The sequence below is a fragment of the Arvicola amphibius genome, chromosome 6 (assembly GCF_903992535.2).
Source record: "Arvicola amphibius chromosome 6, mArvAmp1.2, whole genome shotgun sequence".
Lineage (NCBI taxonomy): Eukaryota > Metazoa > Chordata > Mammalia > Rodentia > Cricetidae > Arvicola > Arvicola amphibius.
This window is the reverse complement of record NC_052052.2, coordinates 59,315,947-59,329,550: the sequence shown is the minus strand read 5'-3', so window position 1 is coordinate 59,329,550 and position 13,604 is coordinate 59,315,947. Positions and strand designations below refer to the sequence as shown.

Sequence of the window (13,604 nt, the reverse complement as noted above, 5' to 3'; positions counted from 1 at the left end):
CAAAATTAACCAGATCCAGTCTAACATCTCAGTGAACTTCTCAGTGTTTGGAATAGCCATCTTGAAGATGTAGAGCTTCATGTTGGATTTTTTTTTGAAACAACTTCTCATTATATAGCCCAAGCTGACCCTGAGTTCAATATATTGATTGCATTGGCCTCAAACTTGAAGCAATACTTCTCTTTGTCAGCCACCACTCCTAGATAACAAAGAAAAAACCAATTATCCCATCTTTTAGAGTTGTCATAGTCACAACAATAACTGTCACAGTTTTGTTTTGCTTTTTAAGTGTTTAAAGTCTTTTTTGGCGCTGAAGAGATGCTCCACAGTTAAGAGCACTGGCTGCTCTTCCAGAGGTCCTGAGTTCAATTCTCAGCATCCACATGATAGCTCACAACTGTCTGTAATTCCAGTACTAGGTGATCTGACACCTTCACACAGACAAATGTGCACATAAAATAAAAATAAATAAATAAGGCATTTTCAGGGAAGTGGTGGTGCATGCCTTGGATTCCAATACTTGGAAGAAAGGGGCAGGCAAATCTCTGAGTTTGAGGCCAGCCTAGTCTACAAAGCTAGTTCCAAGACAGCCAAGGCTAGATAGAAACCCTATCTTGAAAAACCAAAGTAAAACTATTTTGTTATATTTATTTAAAGAGTTTACTAAGTTGTTTATTAATTTTTCCCGATAATGATTCAGCTTAAGCATAATCTAGTGGCATTTGTTTGCTTTTGTTCATTAGCATATTTTGCTACAGATAGTAATCATCCTGAAATACAATTTAAACAGGATAGAAAAGATAATCTCACTGCAGAGTACTGGCAAACATATAGAATTAAATAATGTCCACTTTTTATATATTTTTAAAGGACCATCTAGGAAAAAGGCCCAATCCTCCTCCTGTGTCTGTGCCCTATTTGAGTCCTCTAGTACTTCGGAAGGAACTTGAATCTTTGCTAGAAAATGAAGGTGATCAGGTTATTCATACATCCTCTTTCATCAATCAACATCCAATCATTTTCTGGAACCTGGTTTGGTATTTCAGACGTTTGGACCTTCCTAGCAACTTGCCAGGACTTATCCTCACATCTGAACATTGTAATGAAGGTGTGCAGGTGAGGAACCACCTTCTATACTTGGACTGCATAATGTAGTTTAAATGAGTAAGATAAGGCGAGATGGGATGGTGCAGTGTTTGGGGTCTGAGCCTTCTGGTTTCGTTTTGTGTTTTTTTGTTTTTTTTTTTTTTTGTTTTGTTTTGTTTGTTTTTTGTTTTGTTTTTTAAGCTGTATAGGATCTCCATTTTTAAAACTTTATGCTTCAGGATGACTAACTTCTGTGTTCAGGCTATCAGTCACATCCCAGCCAGCAGTGAGGAGAAAGTTGATATCCAAGAGATTATCTTCTCTTTGAGAGCTCCTGGAGCTGTACCCAGTGTTCCCATGTGTGCATCTGTACTGTCTAGCTGCACAGTTGGCTAGACAAGAAGCTTTAATCATCAGGTGTCATCGTTACTCCTGGAATATGCACGGCTGTCTTATTTGAAAAGTCTCATCCATAACTTTGAGAGAATTAGTTAACAGGGAAGTTATGTAATTTATGTAAAGTAAATGCCTCACTAGTGATCACACTCAGGCCACCTCCGGGACCTGCCTCCTAAAGCCCTTATTGGGATCACTGGCTGCTTACAGGGAGCTGCATTTTATACATACTTTTAAGATACTGCACGTTGGGAGACACCGGGCCCCAAACACACTTGGCACATAGCACAGTCTTTCTTAAATATTATAAATTTTAGTTTGACTTGTTTAACAGGTAGTGATTGAAAGAAGTTACCTTGTAAAGTTATAGACACTCTCATACTGTGTTTTACTAGACATTGTTGTAATGATGGCTAACTTCTCCTGTGCCTTTGTACCATCTATAATGTCAGAAAAACTAAACTTATATGCCAGAAAATAATAAGGCAGTTTATCATGAGGTATTAATAAAAATTAAAACTTTTGCTCAGAATTTTGGGTCTAGAGTTAAAAAGAAAACTCATTAGATTTTATTACTGGTAAAATTTTATTTGAGAAACTAATTTTATTAATCTCTTTTAGCTTCCTCTATCATCTTTGTCCCAGGACAGCAAACTTGTATATATACAGCTGTTATGGGATAATATCAACCTTCATCAGGAACCAGGAGAACCTCTATATGTCTCATGGAGGAACTTGAGTAAGTAAAAGAGAATCTAAGACACAACAGGGTTGGGCTTGGTGGCAATATTCCTTAAATCCCAGGACTCAAGAGGCAGAGATAGGTGGATTTCTGTGAGGTCAGGACAGTCAAGGCTAGATAACAGGTTTTCTATACCCCCAATAATAGATTTCTCTACCTATGCAGTAAGCCAGATCAAGCCAAATTTAAAAAGACTAGGTTTATTGGGCAGAGCATTCCTGTGTGACCTTTCCATTCCCCAAAGGTAAGGCAGGGGAAGGAAGCAGGTCTAGAGGAGGGGGCAGCTTAAATACCCTGTAGTTGAGGTCTTTTTGTGAGGGCAGGGTTTAGAGTGGGACTGGAGATTCCAGCTAAACATCCCGACTTTCTTGAATATATGGGCTACTTCCTGTTGGCATGGGACAACATAGGGAAGGGGAATTGAGAGTCTGTGGGCTCATACTGAGTGGGAGTTATGGCTGAAGAAGCATTTGGCTAACTGCAGTCCTGAAGACCTCAGGAATCTATTTCTTGAGGAAGCAGAGAAGGCAAGTTGCTAGGAGAAAAACAAATAGGATATGGATATATATGTATGTATACACACACACACACACACACACACACAAATATCCCTATGAACAGGGCTAGCCATGGAAAGAATGGAGATTGCCAGTAAGAATGGAATGGACATGTGCCCTGGTTGTACAAAAGAGACAAGAGCAGATATTCCTTTCATTGGAACATTCTAGAAAACTTGTAAGATGGAGGGCTCCAGTTGCTGGACAAACCATTTATCCCGTGTAGGTGCTTGCTTGAGCCTGGAGAGTGGTACCAGCACTGATGTTCCTGGATCTTGGAGGGATACGGAGTTTCTTTTTCCTTTTGGTTTTTTTTTTTTTTTTTTGGTTTGTTTTTTTGGGGTTTTTTGTTTGTTTGTTTGTTTTTGTTTTTCAAGACAGGGTTACTCTGTGTAATGATTCTATAATTCTGGCTGTCCTGGAACAATCTTCATAGACGACAGACTGGCCTTGAACTCACAGAGATCTGCCTGCCTCTGTCTCCTGAGTGCTGGGATTAAAGGCATGCACCACCACCGCCCAGCTTGGAGTTTCCTTTTTGATTTTTTGAGGCAGATTTTCTCTGTGTAGTCCTGGCTCTCCTGGAACTCATTCTGTAGACCAGGCTGGTCTTAAACTTAGAGGTCTACCATACTCTGCCTCCAGAGTGCTGTGATTAAAGGTGTGTACCACCACCGCCCAGCATCTGATTTTTATTTTTTTCTCTTCCGGTTCCCTTCTGGTGTACTCACAGTCAGTAAAGGTTGTTCCTTCCCTACTAGTTTCTGGAATATAGTGGAGCACACTCCAGCCCCAGGGAAGAAGCTGTAAGTTTTAGAAAAGGAAAGAGGGTCACATCTTTTACTGGCAAATAGGAGGTGATTTTGAAGACCTCAAGGTGACATAGCTCTGGAAACCTTGTTACTGCTTGGAAAACTTGCTCTCCATGTCTTGTTCTTTAGATTCTGAGAAGAAACCGTCAGAGGAGCAGCAGGCAGCCAGCGCTTTAGTTGAGACTATCAGGCAGAGTATTCAGCAGAATGATGTTCTGAAGCCCATCAATCTGCTTTCCCAGCAATTGAAGCCGGATGTGAAAAGACAAAGGTAATGAGCTCAGTATCGTTTTCTTGATGCCACTCAATTTAACATTTTATGGTGTGTAATTGTAAAAGAAATGAGTGTATTCAAATATATGCATTCATGTCTGACAGTCAAAGAGAATAGGTTAAATCTTAGCAAGGTAAGTCCTCGATGAAGGGGTATGGTATATTTTAGAAATGTTTTTCCTCTTCACTGGAAATCTTTGACGCACACCTTTAATCCCAGCACTTGGGGCACAGAGGCAGTGAATTTTTAAACTTTGACATATATAAATACAACTTGTGCCATCCTGTGATGACCTCACAATTTTTTTCTTATTGGATACTATGAGATTAGAAGTAGGATCAGTTTAGGAAAGTGTGGAACTACTTTCCTCATCCTTGTTGTTGGGATCTGTACACATTCACATCTTGACTAAGTGCATTTTGTTGTGGAAGCTTTGTAAAGGGGAGGAGTGCATAATTATATCAAACGTTATGAATACCCCCAGCATCCTCTCCTTTTTTGGATATAAGTCCCTATGTAGTCTTAACTGAACTCAGTATGTAGACCAGGTTGACCTTGAACTCACAGTGCTTGTTCCACCATGATAGTAAATTCATCTCACAGGTCCACCTCATTTGTTTAATGTTTGCCATGCTAGGTAAGGGTTAGACTTTGGCTCTCATGTATGCTGGGCAAACACAGTGCCACTTGGCCACAGCCCTAGAGCAGTGGTACTGGTGTTCAAACCCAGGGAGTCTTGTCCATGTTCAGCCAGTGCTATGTGACTGAGCCACACCTCCCCCAACCCCCATTAACTCTTTTTAAAAGTTTAAAATTGGAGTTAGTGGCTCAAAGGATGTTTTTTTACATACAGAGTTTAGCATACCCTTCAACCAGCTTCCTCAAAGATGCCACACATACCCAAGGTGTTACATGAAAGCAGGAATTACAGAGCTGCTAACCAAGTATGGAATTGATATGTTTTCACTGTATATTGTCAGGTGTGCTGGTTTGTATCTGTAATCTCAGCACTTTGAAGTTTGAGGCCAGTCTCCACTGCAAAGTGAGCTCAGGCCACCCTGGGCTATAGTGAAACTCTTGGTCACAAAGAAATCACCAAGGGCTGGAGAGATGGCTCAGCAGTTAAGAGCCCTAGGTCCTGAGTTTAATTCCCAGCAACCACATGGTGGCTCACAAACATCTGTAATGAGGTCTAGTGCCCTCTTCTGGCCTGCAGGCATACATGCAGACAGAATATTGTATACATAATAAATATTTTTTAAAAAACCACCAAACCAAAATCTCCATCTGCACGTTTTGTTTGCTATTTGCCTATTTGTTGTTGACCACTTCAGAAAATTTCTTTCTTTTTATAGGAGTTTATACAGAGAAATCCTTTTCTTATCATTAGTGTCTCTTGGAAGAGAAAATATTGATATTGGTAAGTTGATTAATGGGGATTTAAAAGGCTTCAGTTTTATTTTCTAAATTGAAGGGGGGTTTTGTTTTCTAATGGAGCTGGTGGAAGTGTTAGGCCATATTCCTAGCATACAGGGACAAGAAAAATGAAGCTGGTAGTTGCCTTTAGAACGGCTGAAATGTGATCAGACAGGTTCCTGCCCTGCCATCATGCCATGCCTTCTGTACCATTGTGGACTATCCCTCTGGAATGATAAGCTAAACTAAAAAGCAAAACAGATTACTCTCTCTAGCTGGGCCTGGTGCATTTGGGGACTAAGATTGGAGGATCACAAGTTGGAGGGCAGTGTGGGCTGTAAGACTGTTTTAAAACAACAGCAGGTGAGATGGCTCAGTGGATAGAGGCCACCTGCCACCAGGCCTGATAACCAAGTTTATCCCCAAGACCCACATGATAGAAAGAAAACTTGAGTCCCTCAACTTGTCCTCTGACCTCCACACATACACTGTGACATGTATTCCCTACTCCATTCCACCCCCCCAAAAAAATCAATTTAAAAATCTGTGTCACATGACTCATGTTTTTAAGTACATAGCTTTTGATTAAAAAATTACAATTGCATTTTTGAAAATGTTTTTCAGAGGCTTTTGACAATGAATATGGACTTGCATACAGAAGTCTATCTTCAGAGATTCTTGAAAAGTTACAGAAAATCGATGCCCCACCAAGTATGAGTGTGGAGTGGTGCAGGAAATGTTTTGGAGCGCCTCTCATTTAAATAAGATACATTCACATTTTGGTAGAGTACTGGGGAAATAGATCCTGTCTGGAAACTTTCTAGTTTTTCCCCAAATCATGACTTGGTGAAAACTGCAATGAAGTAACTCTTGGGGATAAAAATACAAACGAACAGTAATTCATACTGAATCATCTCAGAATGTAAAATACCACTCAACTCCCTGAGCTTTATTGATGTTGGAAATTTTCAGTTCCTGACCTATTTCTCTGCCTCTGCTGAAAACAACCAAAACTATTTTTGGATTTCACAGTATGTGTATAAGAAATATTGTCATCTTTCTAGATACATGGTTTTATTGAAGCTGCTGAGCTGGAAAATGGCAAATTAAATTTGCCTAACCCCAAAACAAGTGAAATATTTCAATTATAAGAGTAACTGTGTATGATTGTATATGCGGGGGGCTATGCGGTAGGTATGTGTGTATCTATTTATTAAAATACTTAGATTGCATGTTGCAATAGTTTCTGGAAAGAGGCCTCAGTGACTACTAAATTGTTTGTAGTCAGCAGTTCCAAAAGCATCTAAAAGTTGTAGCTGCCTTCCCTGTGACTTAAATTTTGTATCTTTACCTTTTAAATTATGTATTATCCTGTTAGTAGGTTGTATCTTGTATATCCAGGTGCTCCTTTCCATTTTCTTCCAATACCAAATTAATCTACGATGCTTCCATTGGAATCCAATAGGTAAAATGAAATTAAACTTTGTAACCTACCAAAATTATTCAGAACATACTTAAAATGCTAAGGTATATATAGTTTTTGACCATGAAATCTTTATTCAGGAAGGCCAAATGTTGGTATTGATTACTTTTTATAATCCTGATTTCTTGGGAGGCAGAGGCAGGATAAGTTCAAGGCCAGCCTGAACAACTTCCTATCTCAAAATAAGTTGAAAGGAAGTCTGAAAATGTAGTTCAGTGGTTAAGAGCATTTGGCTAGTTAATATGTAAGGCCCTAGGTTTAGTTCCTAGTACCACAAAAAAAAAAAACAAAAAAAACAAAAAACCACCCTGTGGCACAGAGAATTTGCACTGCACAAAGTTTTATTCTTGTACAATATTTTGATTTATATGCTTGTGAATAAGTGTGTATTTGTAAATACTGTTTTTTTTTAGGTTGAATCAATTAAGTCTTAAAACCTTAAAGCTTATTGAGCTTATTGCCAGTAAGTTTAAGAAAATCATGACCTCACATGCCCTACCTTGACATTTATTGTACTTTTTGTTTAAAACATCCATTTACATAAGAACAGCAAATTTGCCTTAGCTGTCTGCATGGTTTAGAAAGCCAGTGGTTATTTGTGCATCTTCTGCGTGGTGGGAACTTTTTAAAATTATGTAACAGCATTTCAACGTTAAAAGTTGTCAATCTGACTTTGGAGAATTATAGTCTAAATTTTGAGTGTTAAGTAAAAATTTTATCAGAAAATTTGTAAAGTCTTTATTACCTTCAAATTGGATCTTTTACAGTTTCAAATATATATTTTTACAGCTTATACCTTAACACTTATTGACCCAATAAATTTATTATCTTGCATATATAAAATTAAAGCTGAATAAAAGAAAAAATCTTAAACTTGTTGTCTGTTGCGTTTCTATGATTGGGTGTTCCATTTCTGTTTGGGGATTTTTTTCTGGTCTTTATAATCTGAATTGCTACTTGCTAAAGTATTTTATGTCGAGGTTATCAAATTTATCTGCTAGTTACTTAGTACCTTTTGGTATAACTTTTTGTTTTGGCTTGTGCTTTTGAGACAGGGTCTCCCTGGCTGTCCTGAAATTCATTCAGACCAGACTGGACTCAAACTTGAGATCCACCTGACTCTGCCTACCAGGTGCTGGGATTAAAGTTGTGCACCCCCACCAACTGGCTTGACACAGCTTTTTAGAAATTTACAAGTCTTTGCTACCATCCACAAGTACTGTTGGAGCCCTGCCTGTCATGGACCTTGCTCTCTGGCCTTGAATTTAATCCCTCTCTGCTGGGATTGAAGGGGTGCGCCATCACCATCCAGCTAAATATTAACCCCTTTTTTTCTTTTTTCGGGGGGGGGGGGGTTCGAGACAGGGTTTCTCTGTTTAACAGCCCTGTTCTGGAACTAGTTGTGATAGACCACCAGGCTGGCCTTGAACTCAGAGATGAGATATCCACCAGTCTGTCTCCCGAATGATAGGATTAAAGGTGTGTGCACCAGTCTGGCACATCTTAATTTTACAGGCTTTCTCTAACACCGTTGTCAATCACATTTATGGGAGAATCCCAGATTTTGAAAGTTGAGGATCAGCAATCTTCAAATTTTAAATTTTGCTTAATCTTAGTTCTGGGGTACTGCAATTTTTTTATGCTGACCCCAGCAACCTAAAAGGTAAATGACTTAACCCAATTTTATCAAACTTATAGAACTTTTATTTATTCAAGTAACACTTTATGGTAACTTCACTGATGGGCTGATGTCAAAAAGCACCCAGTTTATATGTACTTCTATAGTGACCAAGTCATCTAATCATGTCTGAAATTTCCCAATCATAAGACTCAAAGCTTGGTTTTGTTACTGCATCCCTAAAAAGCAGGTTGAGCTTTAAAAATGTTTTCATTTCTTCTCATGGTAATAAAGGCAGCACGAACGTTCAAGACTACATAGCCCTATCTGTCATGGAATCCACTGATGAGTAGGCTGGTTACTGCCTCCTATAAGCAGCAGTCATTTAAAGTACTGGCTTTATACCAGAGTTGATCACACACAGGTTATAAGCAGTGCTTTGTGCTTTACTATTTGAACTTGTATTGCTTACTTTTCATGTAACATACATTAAAATCCTATTCTTTCCAGTTATGCTGGCACATAGACTAGCCTGCTTTGCCTCCAAGGCCAGCCTGGACCACAGGAAAAACAGTAAATTATGTATCATCTAAAGATGCCTTGGCAGGAGCTTCAGCCTGAGCACAGAATGGAATTATCAACTGCTGGGAAGAGGTGTGTTGTCATAAGCTAAGCACTACAAACACCATGGAATGTAATGTTCACAGCCAGTACTAACCAACTTCCAGAATCTCTTCAACATTAAAGTCAGCATTTAGTAGGACTCGATAGTGCTTTTAGTAGCCTTACAATTAAGTCTGACTTAAGAACAGCTGAGAGCTACATGACCAACCAGTTAAAGGGACACCATTTACCTAGTGTTCTACAAATAAAAAGGTTCCCAAGTTTTCATTAGAAGTGGCTTTTCACCCTCTTAGTTTGGCTATACCTGTGAATGGTGCCCTAGCAGCCAGAGAAAAGAACCTTAAATTACTGGATCAGAGTTTCTAAGCCTGTCCTTTGAAGGACATTTCCCATTTTACTTGTGTTTGCAAAACATCTTTGATCTAAACGACAAAGTTATGTATAATAAAAAGAGCCTGTTACATGGGTTCTACCTTGTGGAACAACAGCTGTTTTAGACTGGATGCCAATCAGCAGTAGTTCAGCATGCTTGATGCCTAGGTTTAACTAGCACAACTGATAAATTAAGAATGCAACCAAATAGGCTGTATTCACCATAGAAATTATGGTAAACTACAGGGCTAGGGAGAGGTAGTAGTGGATGATAACACCTTTTGGGGGCAAAATGGCTTCTTTGTGAAACAGCCCTGGCTATCCCAGAATTCGCTTTCTAGAGCAGACTGACCTTGAACTTGAAATCCACCTGCTTCTGTCCTCCAAGAGCTGAGACACCAGCAAGGCTGTATTTCCAGAACTAGTTAAACTATTAACCTTAGGTACTAAGTCATTTATTGCCTCATCTATACTTTAGAAAAATCCCTAGTCCTAGCACTCTGAGACAGGCGGGTGGATCTTTGTTAGTTCCAGGCCAGCCTAGTCTGCAAGAGCTACTTCCAGGATAAAAGCACATAATTTAAATAGGAACACTTTCCCCTCATTTCTAGCACAACCCAGTGAGTTCATTTCTGACTCACTCCTTTTCAACTTCACTTATCCAGTTACACAACTAATAAAAAGCCAATAAAGAAGACTCATGGTCTGATCATTTATTTGTTACCCCTATAGACTTATTTTTGACTGGACTCAGACTTAGAAGTAGAAGCTCTCAGCGAGGACAGCCTTCGCCTCTTGGCAATCTGTTCCTGGCGCTTTTCTTTGGCTTCCTAAACAAGGAAAAAAAAAATAACAGTTAAGGATTTCTCCAGGCAAAAAATGCAAACCCAGTGGCAGTTCTGCATTGTTACACCGTCTTACCTTCATTCTCTTGGCCAAAAGTTTAGCATATTCTGCAGCCTCCTCCTTGTTTTTCTTTGTTCGTTGCTTCTTCAGAGCAATACGCCGGCGTTTGTGTTGCAGGACACGTGGAGTCACAAGACGCTGAATCTTGGGTGCCTTGGTCCTAGGCTTCTTACCTAAAAATACAGATGTATCAGCACTTCTCAATGGCATTGCCAGATCGTGTGCCCACTGGTATAGCACATAAGGCCCCAATTCAGACCTCATCCACTCAATGCCAGTGTTGTACTCAGAAAGATTTTACAAGTCTTCCTGATCCTGTGGTCCGCATTTTCTAAACTCCACATTTTCAATTTCCCATATGCTAGAGTTGACAGTCTACACAGTACTACAATTCAAGAGTTACTATCAATTATTTTCTTTAGCTTTGTGGATTTGCAAACATTTACAGCCTCTCTAGGAACAGAAACCTAATGTAATCTCACATCACAAACTCTTTATTAAAAAAGATGGACATCCAAGTTCTGCTATAGTTGAGCTACTCATCCCATGAGAGAAGGACTATTTTTCAACTCTTGACAACAAAGTTACATTTCCTCTAGTATCACACTTCTAGTACACGCGCACCTCAGCAGTCTTGTGCTTCCTAGAGACATTACCATCGTGTGCTGCTATGGCTCTTCATGAGTATGTTGCTTTACAAATATTCATTTTTCCTGCTTATGCTCCCAAATCCCAAACATTCCCTTATAAAGTACAACCCGTATCCCAAAGATTGGAAAAAAAAAAAATCAGGCCATTCATCAGATGAAAGTTTTCTTTGGTGATCCAAAACACTAATTTTGAACCTGACCTCCCCAAGAAAGAACAGTCTCCTGCAAGTTATTCTACCTCCTGCACGAAAATCCTTTTAAAGAAAATTCCAAAACGAGAATACTTTTGTAATCTTACAATTTCCAATCCTTGCCACTCCTAACCCAAAGCCAAGAATTTCACTGTTCAGACTCCAAGCAAGGAATGCTGCTACAACAAGACAAAATGCACAATCCTTACCTTCTTTGTTTAAAGGCTTTCTGACAACGTACTGGCGGACGTCATCTTCTTTAGAGAGATTAAAAAGCTTTCGGATTCTGCTAGCTCTTTTAGGTCCCAGCCGACGAGGCACAGTAGTATCTGTCAGTCCAGGAATATCCTTCTCTCCTTAGGAGAAACAACCAGAAAAACATAAAATTTTTACCACAATTTAATGTTTAATTAGTAATTCCTAATTGTTCATCAATCACCATGGAGATCGAGTTCCAGGGCAACCAATTTCAATAAACTTGAATAAAACCCTCACCTTTTTTTACAATAACCAAGTTGAGAACACTCAGGTTGGCATCCACAATGCATCCTCGGACAGATTTGCGCTTCCTCTCTCCAGTTCTCCTTGGTCTATAACAAGAATGCCCCTTACTCAACAGCAGGCGCACTCTGCCATGGGTCAGGACACCTTGTTTCATGGGAAAACCTTGTTTGTCATTGCCGCCACTGATTCGGACCACATAACCCTAAGTTGAAAAAAAAAATGTACATTTACCAGTTCTGTTCCAATCTATAAAATGTGGGATTTTGACCTCACCAGAGAAAACCTCATGTTGTCTACATTTCCAAATTAAGTTCAACTAGCAAATTCTCCACTACGAACCAACCAGGTTTTTACCAGTCATCATGAAGGGCTTCCAAAAGCCTGAATTACTACTCCTCTGGGCACTTCTCCCCAGCTTTATCTACTACCTAACCCCAAAACAACCCTATTTAGCCCAACTTTGTCAAACGCCAACAGTCCTCACAAGCACTCTGAGGAGTTGGGAAATCCCGCCAGTATCATTACCTTCCACTCTTCCCCCAGGGCATCGGCAGCCACTTCCGTGGCCATGCGCTTCTCATAGAAGGTCCGAAGCTTGCGTTCATCGTCCACTTCGATGAGTTTCTGGCAGCCGGTGGCAGGGAAGGAGATATTCAGCTGGGAATTTAAAAGGGGGTTAAAAGGAAACCTTAGAAAACACGCAACGTTAACAATTCGGTCGCATAACGTTTTGTTGCAGCAGAAAACTCGAGATACGGACTCTTCCTCCCTGCAAGCCCGAGCATGGGTAAGTACCACGTTAGTGGACTATGGATTCCTCCAGCTCTGTGGAATGCGATGAGGCCGCCAGAGCGCCCCTCACGATCCCGGAACGCAGAGCACGCGGTGACTAGGGGCCACGAGCAGCCGGACCGCCCGCCGCACGCTGAGCCTCCAACCCGGCTCTGCCGGGTCGGGAGCCGGGCGCCGCCATTGAGCCACGTCCGCCGTTCCAACGCCGCAATCGGCTGCCATCCGCTCTCCCGGGGAGCCCCAAGCCCACGAGAGAGAGCATCTTCCTGCCTCAGCCCCTTCTCCACCTGGGGCGGAAGCAATGCCGCGCTCTGGCGCTCGAACTAAGCCTCCCCGCTCTCACTGAGGCCCAGCCACCACCTCCTACCTTCATCTTCGCACAGCCGACCGCCTAGGAGGCGCCACGAAAAAGAGACCTAACTTCCGCTTAACCCAGGTCACATAGCGCTCTCAAGTCTCGCGAGACTGGCCTGCGCCGGAGCCGGCGGAAGAGAGTCCAGAGGGGCGGTACTTCCGGGGGTGGGTGACTAGCGTGCTGAGAGGCGTCCTCTTTGCGGAGTGGTTCCTCGTCTGCCTGGTTTTTCCGGTGAAGGGACCGGTCGTTCGTGTTGAGGGTTCGCCGCTTCCTAGGTGCTGTTTCCCGCCTCGGCGTGAGTCTGGTCTACACCGCGGAGCCGAATCTCGGTTCCCGACCCTGGCGTCTAGTGGTCCTAAGTGGGAAAGCGCGCCTGGGCTAGCCCGTCCCTCATCTCTGCGAAAGATTGCCAGTGCAAGAGTTGTGTCCCGATCCCAGCGATCGGCAGCAAGAAATCCTGAAAGCCATGCTTTGTCCTGCATCTGTCAGAGTGACTTCTCTAGTCGCCGGGTCGCAGAAGCTAAGTAGTCACATTTACCCAGCACAGATAACCGTCAGATGCCTCGGAGCCTTGAGTCTTCCTACTTTTTCTTACGCCATCTTTTTCCCTTTTGCGAGTTGGGTGGGGGCTGCCTCTGTCTCCAGAGTGACCCGCCTGCTCCACCTCTCTTGTGCTGCGACTAAAGAAGTGAGCCACCAACCAGCTATCAGCTCTAAACCTTCCCTTAATCATACTACCGAAAGTAGGATCCCTCCTTCCTCTAGTGTGGCGCTGGTTTCATATTGATTGTTCATTACAGTGATGGTCTGCCCCTGTACTAGATGG

At 41.5% G+C, this 13,604-nt stretch overlaps 2 protein-coding genes across 4 annotated transcripts in view; one reads left to right on the top strand and one right to left on the bottom strand.

Annotated features, from left to right (window-relative positions):
• Positions 1 to 7,367, top strand: part of Dennd4c (DENN domain containing 4C) — a 97,823-nt gene extending 90,456 nt beyond the window's left edge. For all 3 annotated transcript variants that reach the window (XM_038335562.2, XM_038335561.2, XM_038335560.2), the window contains 5 exons: positions 871 to 1,116; positions 2,104 to 2,221; positions 3,723 to 3,864; positions 5,223 to 5,287; positions 5,908 to 7,367. In XM_038335562.2, the coding sequence (XP_038191490.1) occupies positions 871 to 1,116; positions 2,104 to 2,221; positions 3,723 to 3,864; positions 5,223 to 5,287; positions 5,908 to 6,044 (708 nt within the window). In that variant the 3' untranslated portion in view covers positions 6,045 to 7,367. The remainder of the gene's footprint in view (positions 1 to 870; positions 1,117 to 2,103; positions 2,222 to 3,722; positions 3,865 to 5,222; positions 5,288 to 5,907) is intronic.
• Positions 7,368 to 10,078: 2,711 nt separating this feature from the next.
• Rps6 (ribosomal protein S6) lies at positions 10,079 to 12,885 on the bottom strand. Its single transcript, XM_038335559.1, has 6 exons — positions 12,791 to 12,885; positions 12,157 to 12,288; positions 11,623 to 11,833; positions 11,337 to 11,483; positions 10,302 to 10,459; positions 10,079 to 10,210 (listed from the first exon to the last, which is right to left on the bottom strand). Exons 1-6 carry the CDS (start codon positions 12,794 to 12,796, stop codon positions 10,115 to 10,117), a joined length of 750 nt encoding a protein of 249 aa, XP_038191487.1. The 5' UTR covers positions 12,797 to 12,885; the 3' UTR covers positions 10,079 to 10,114.
• Positions 12,886 to 13,604: the final 719 nt, after the last annotated feature.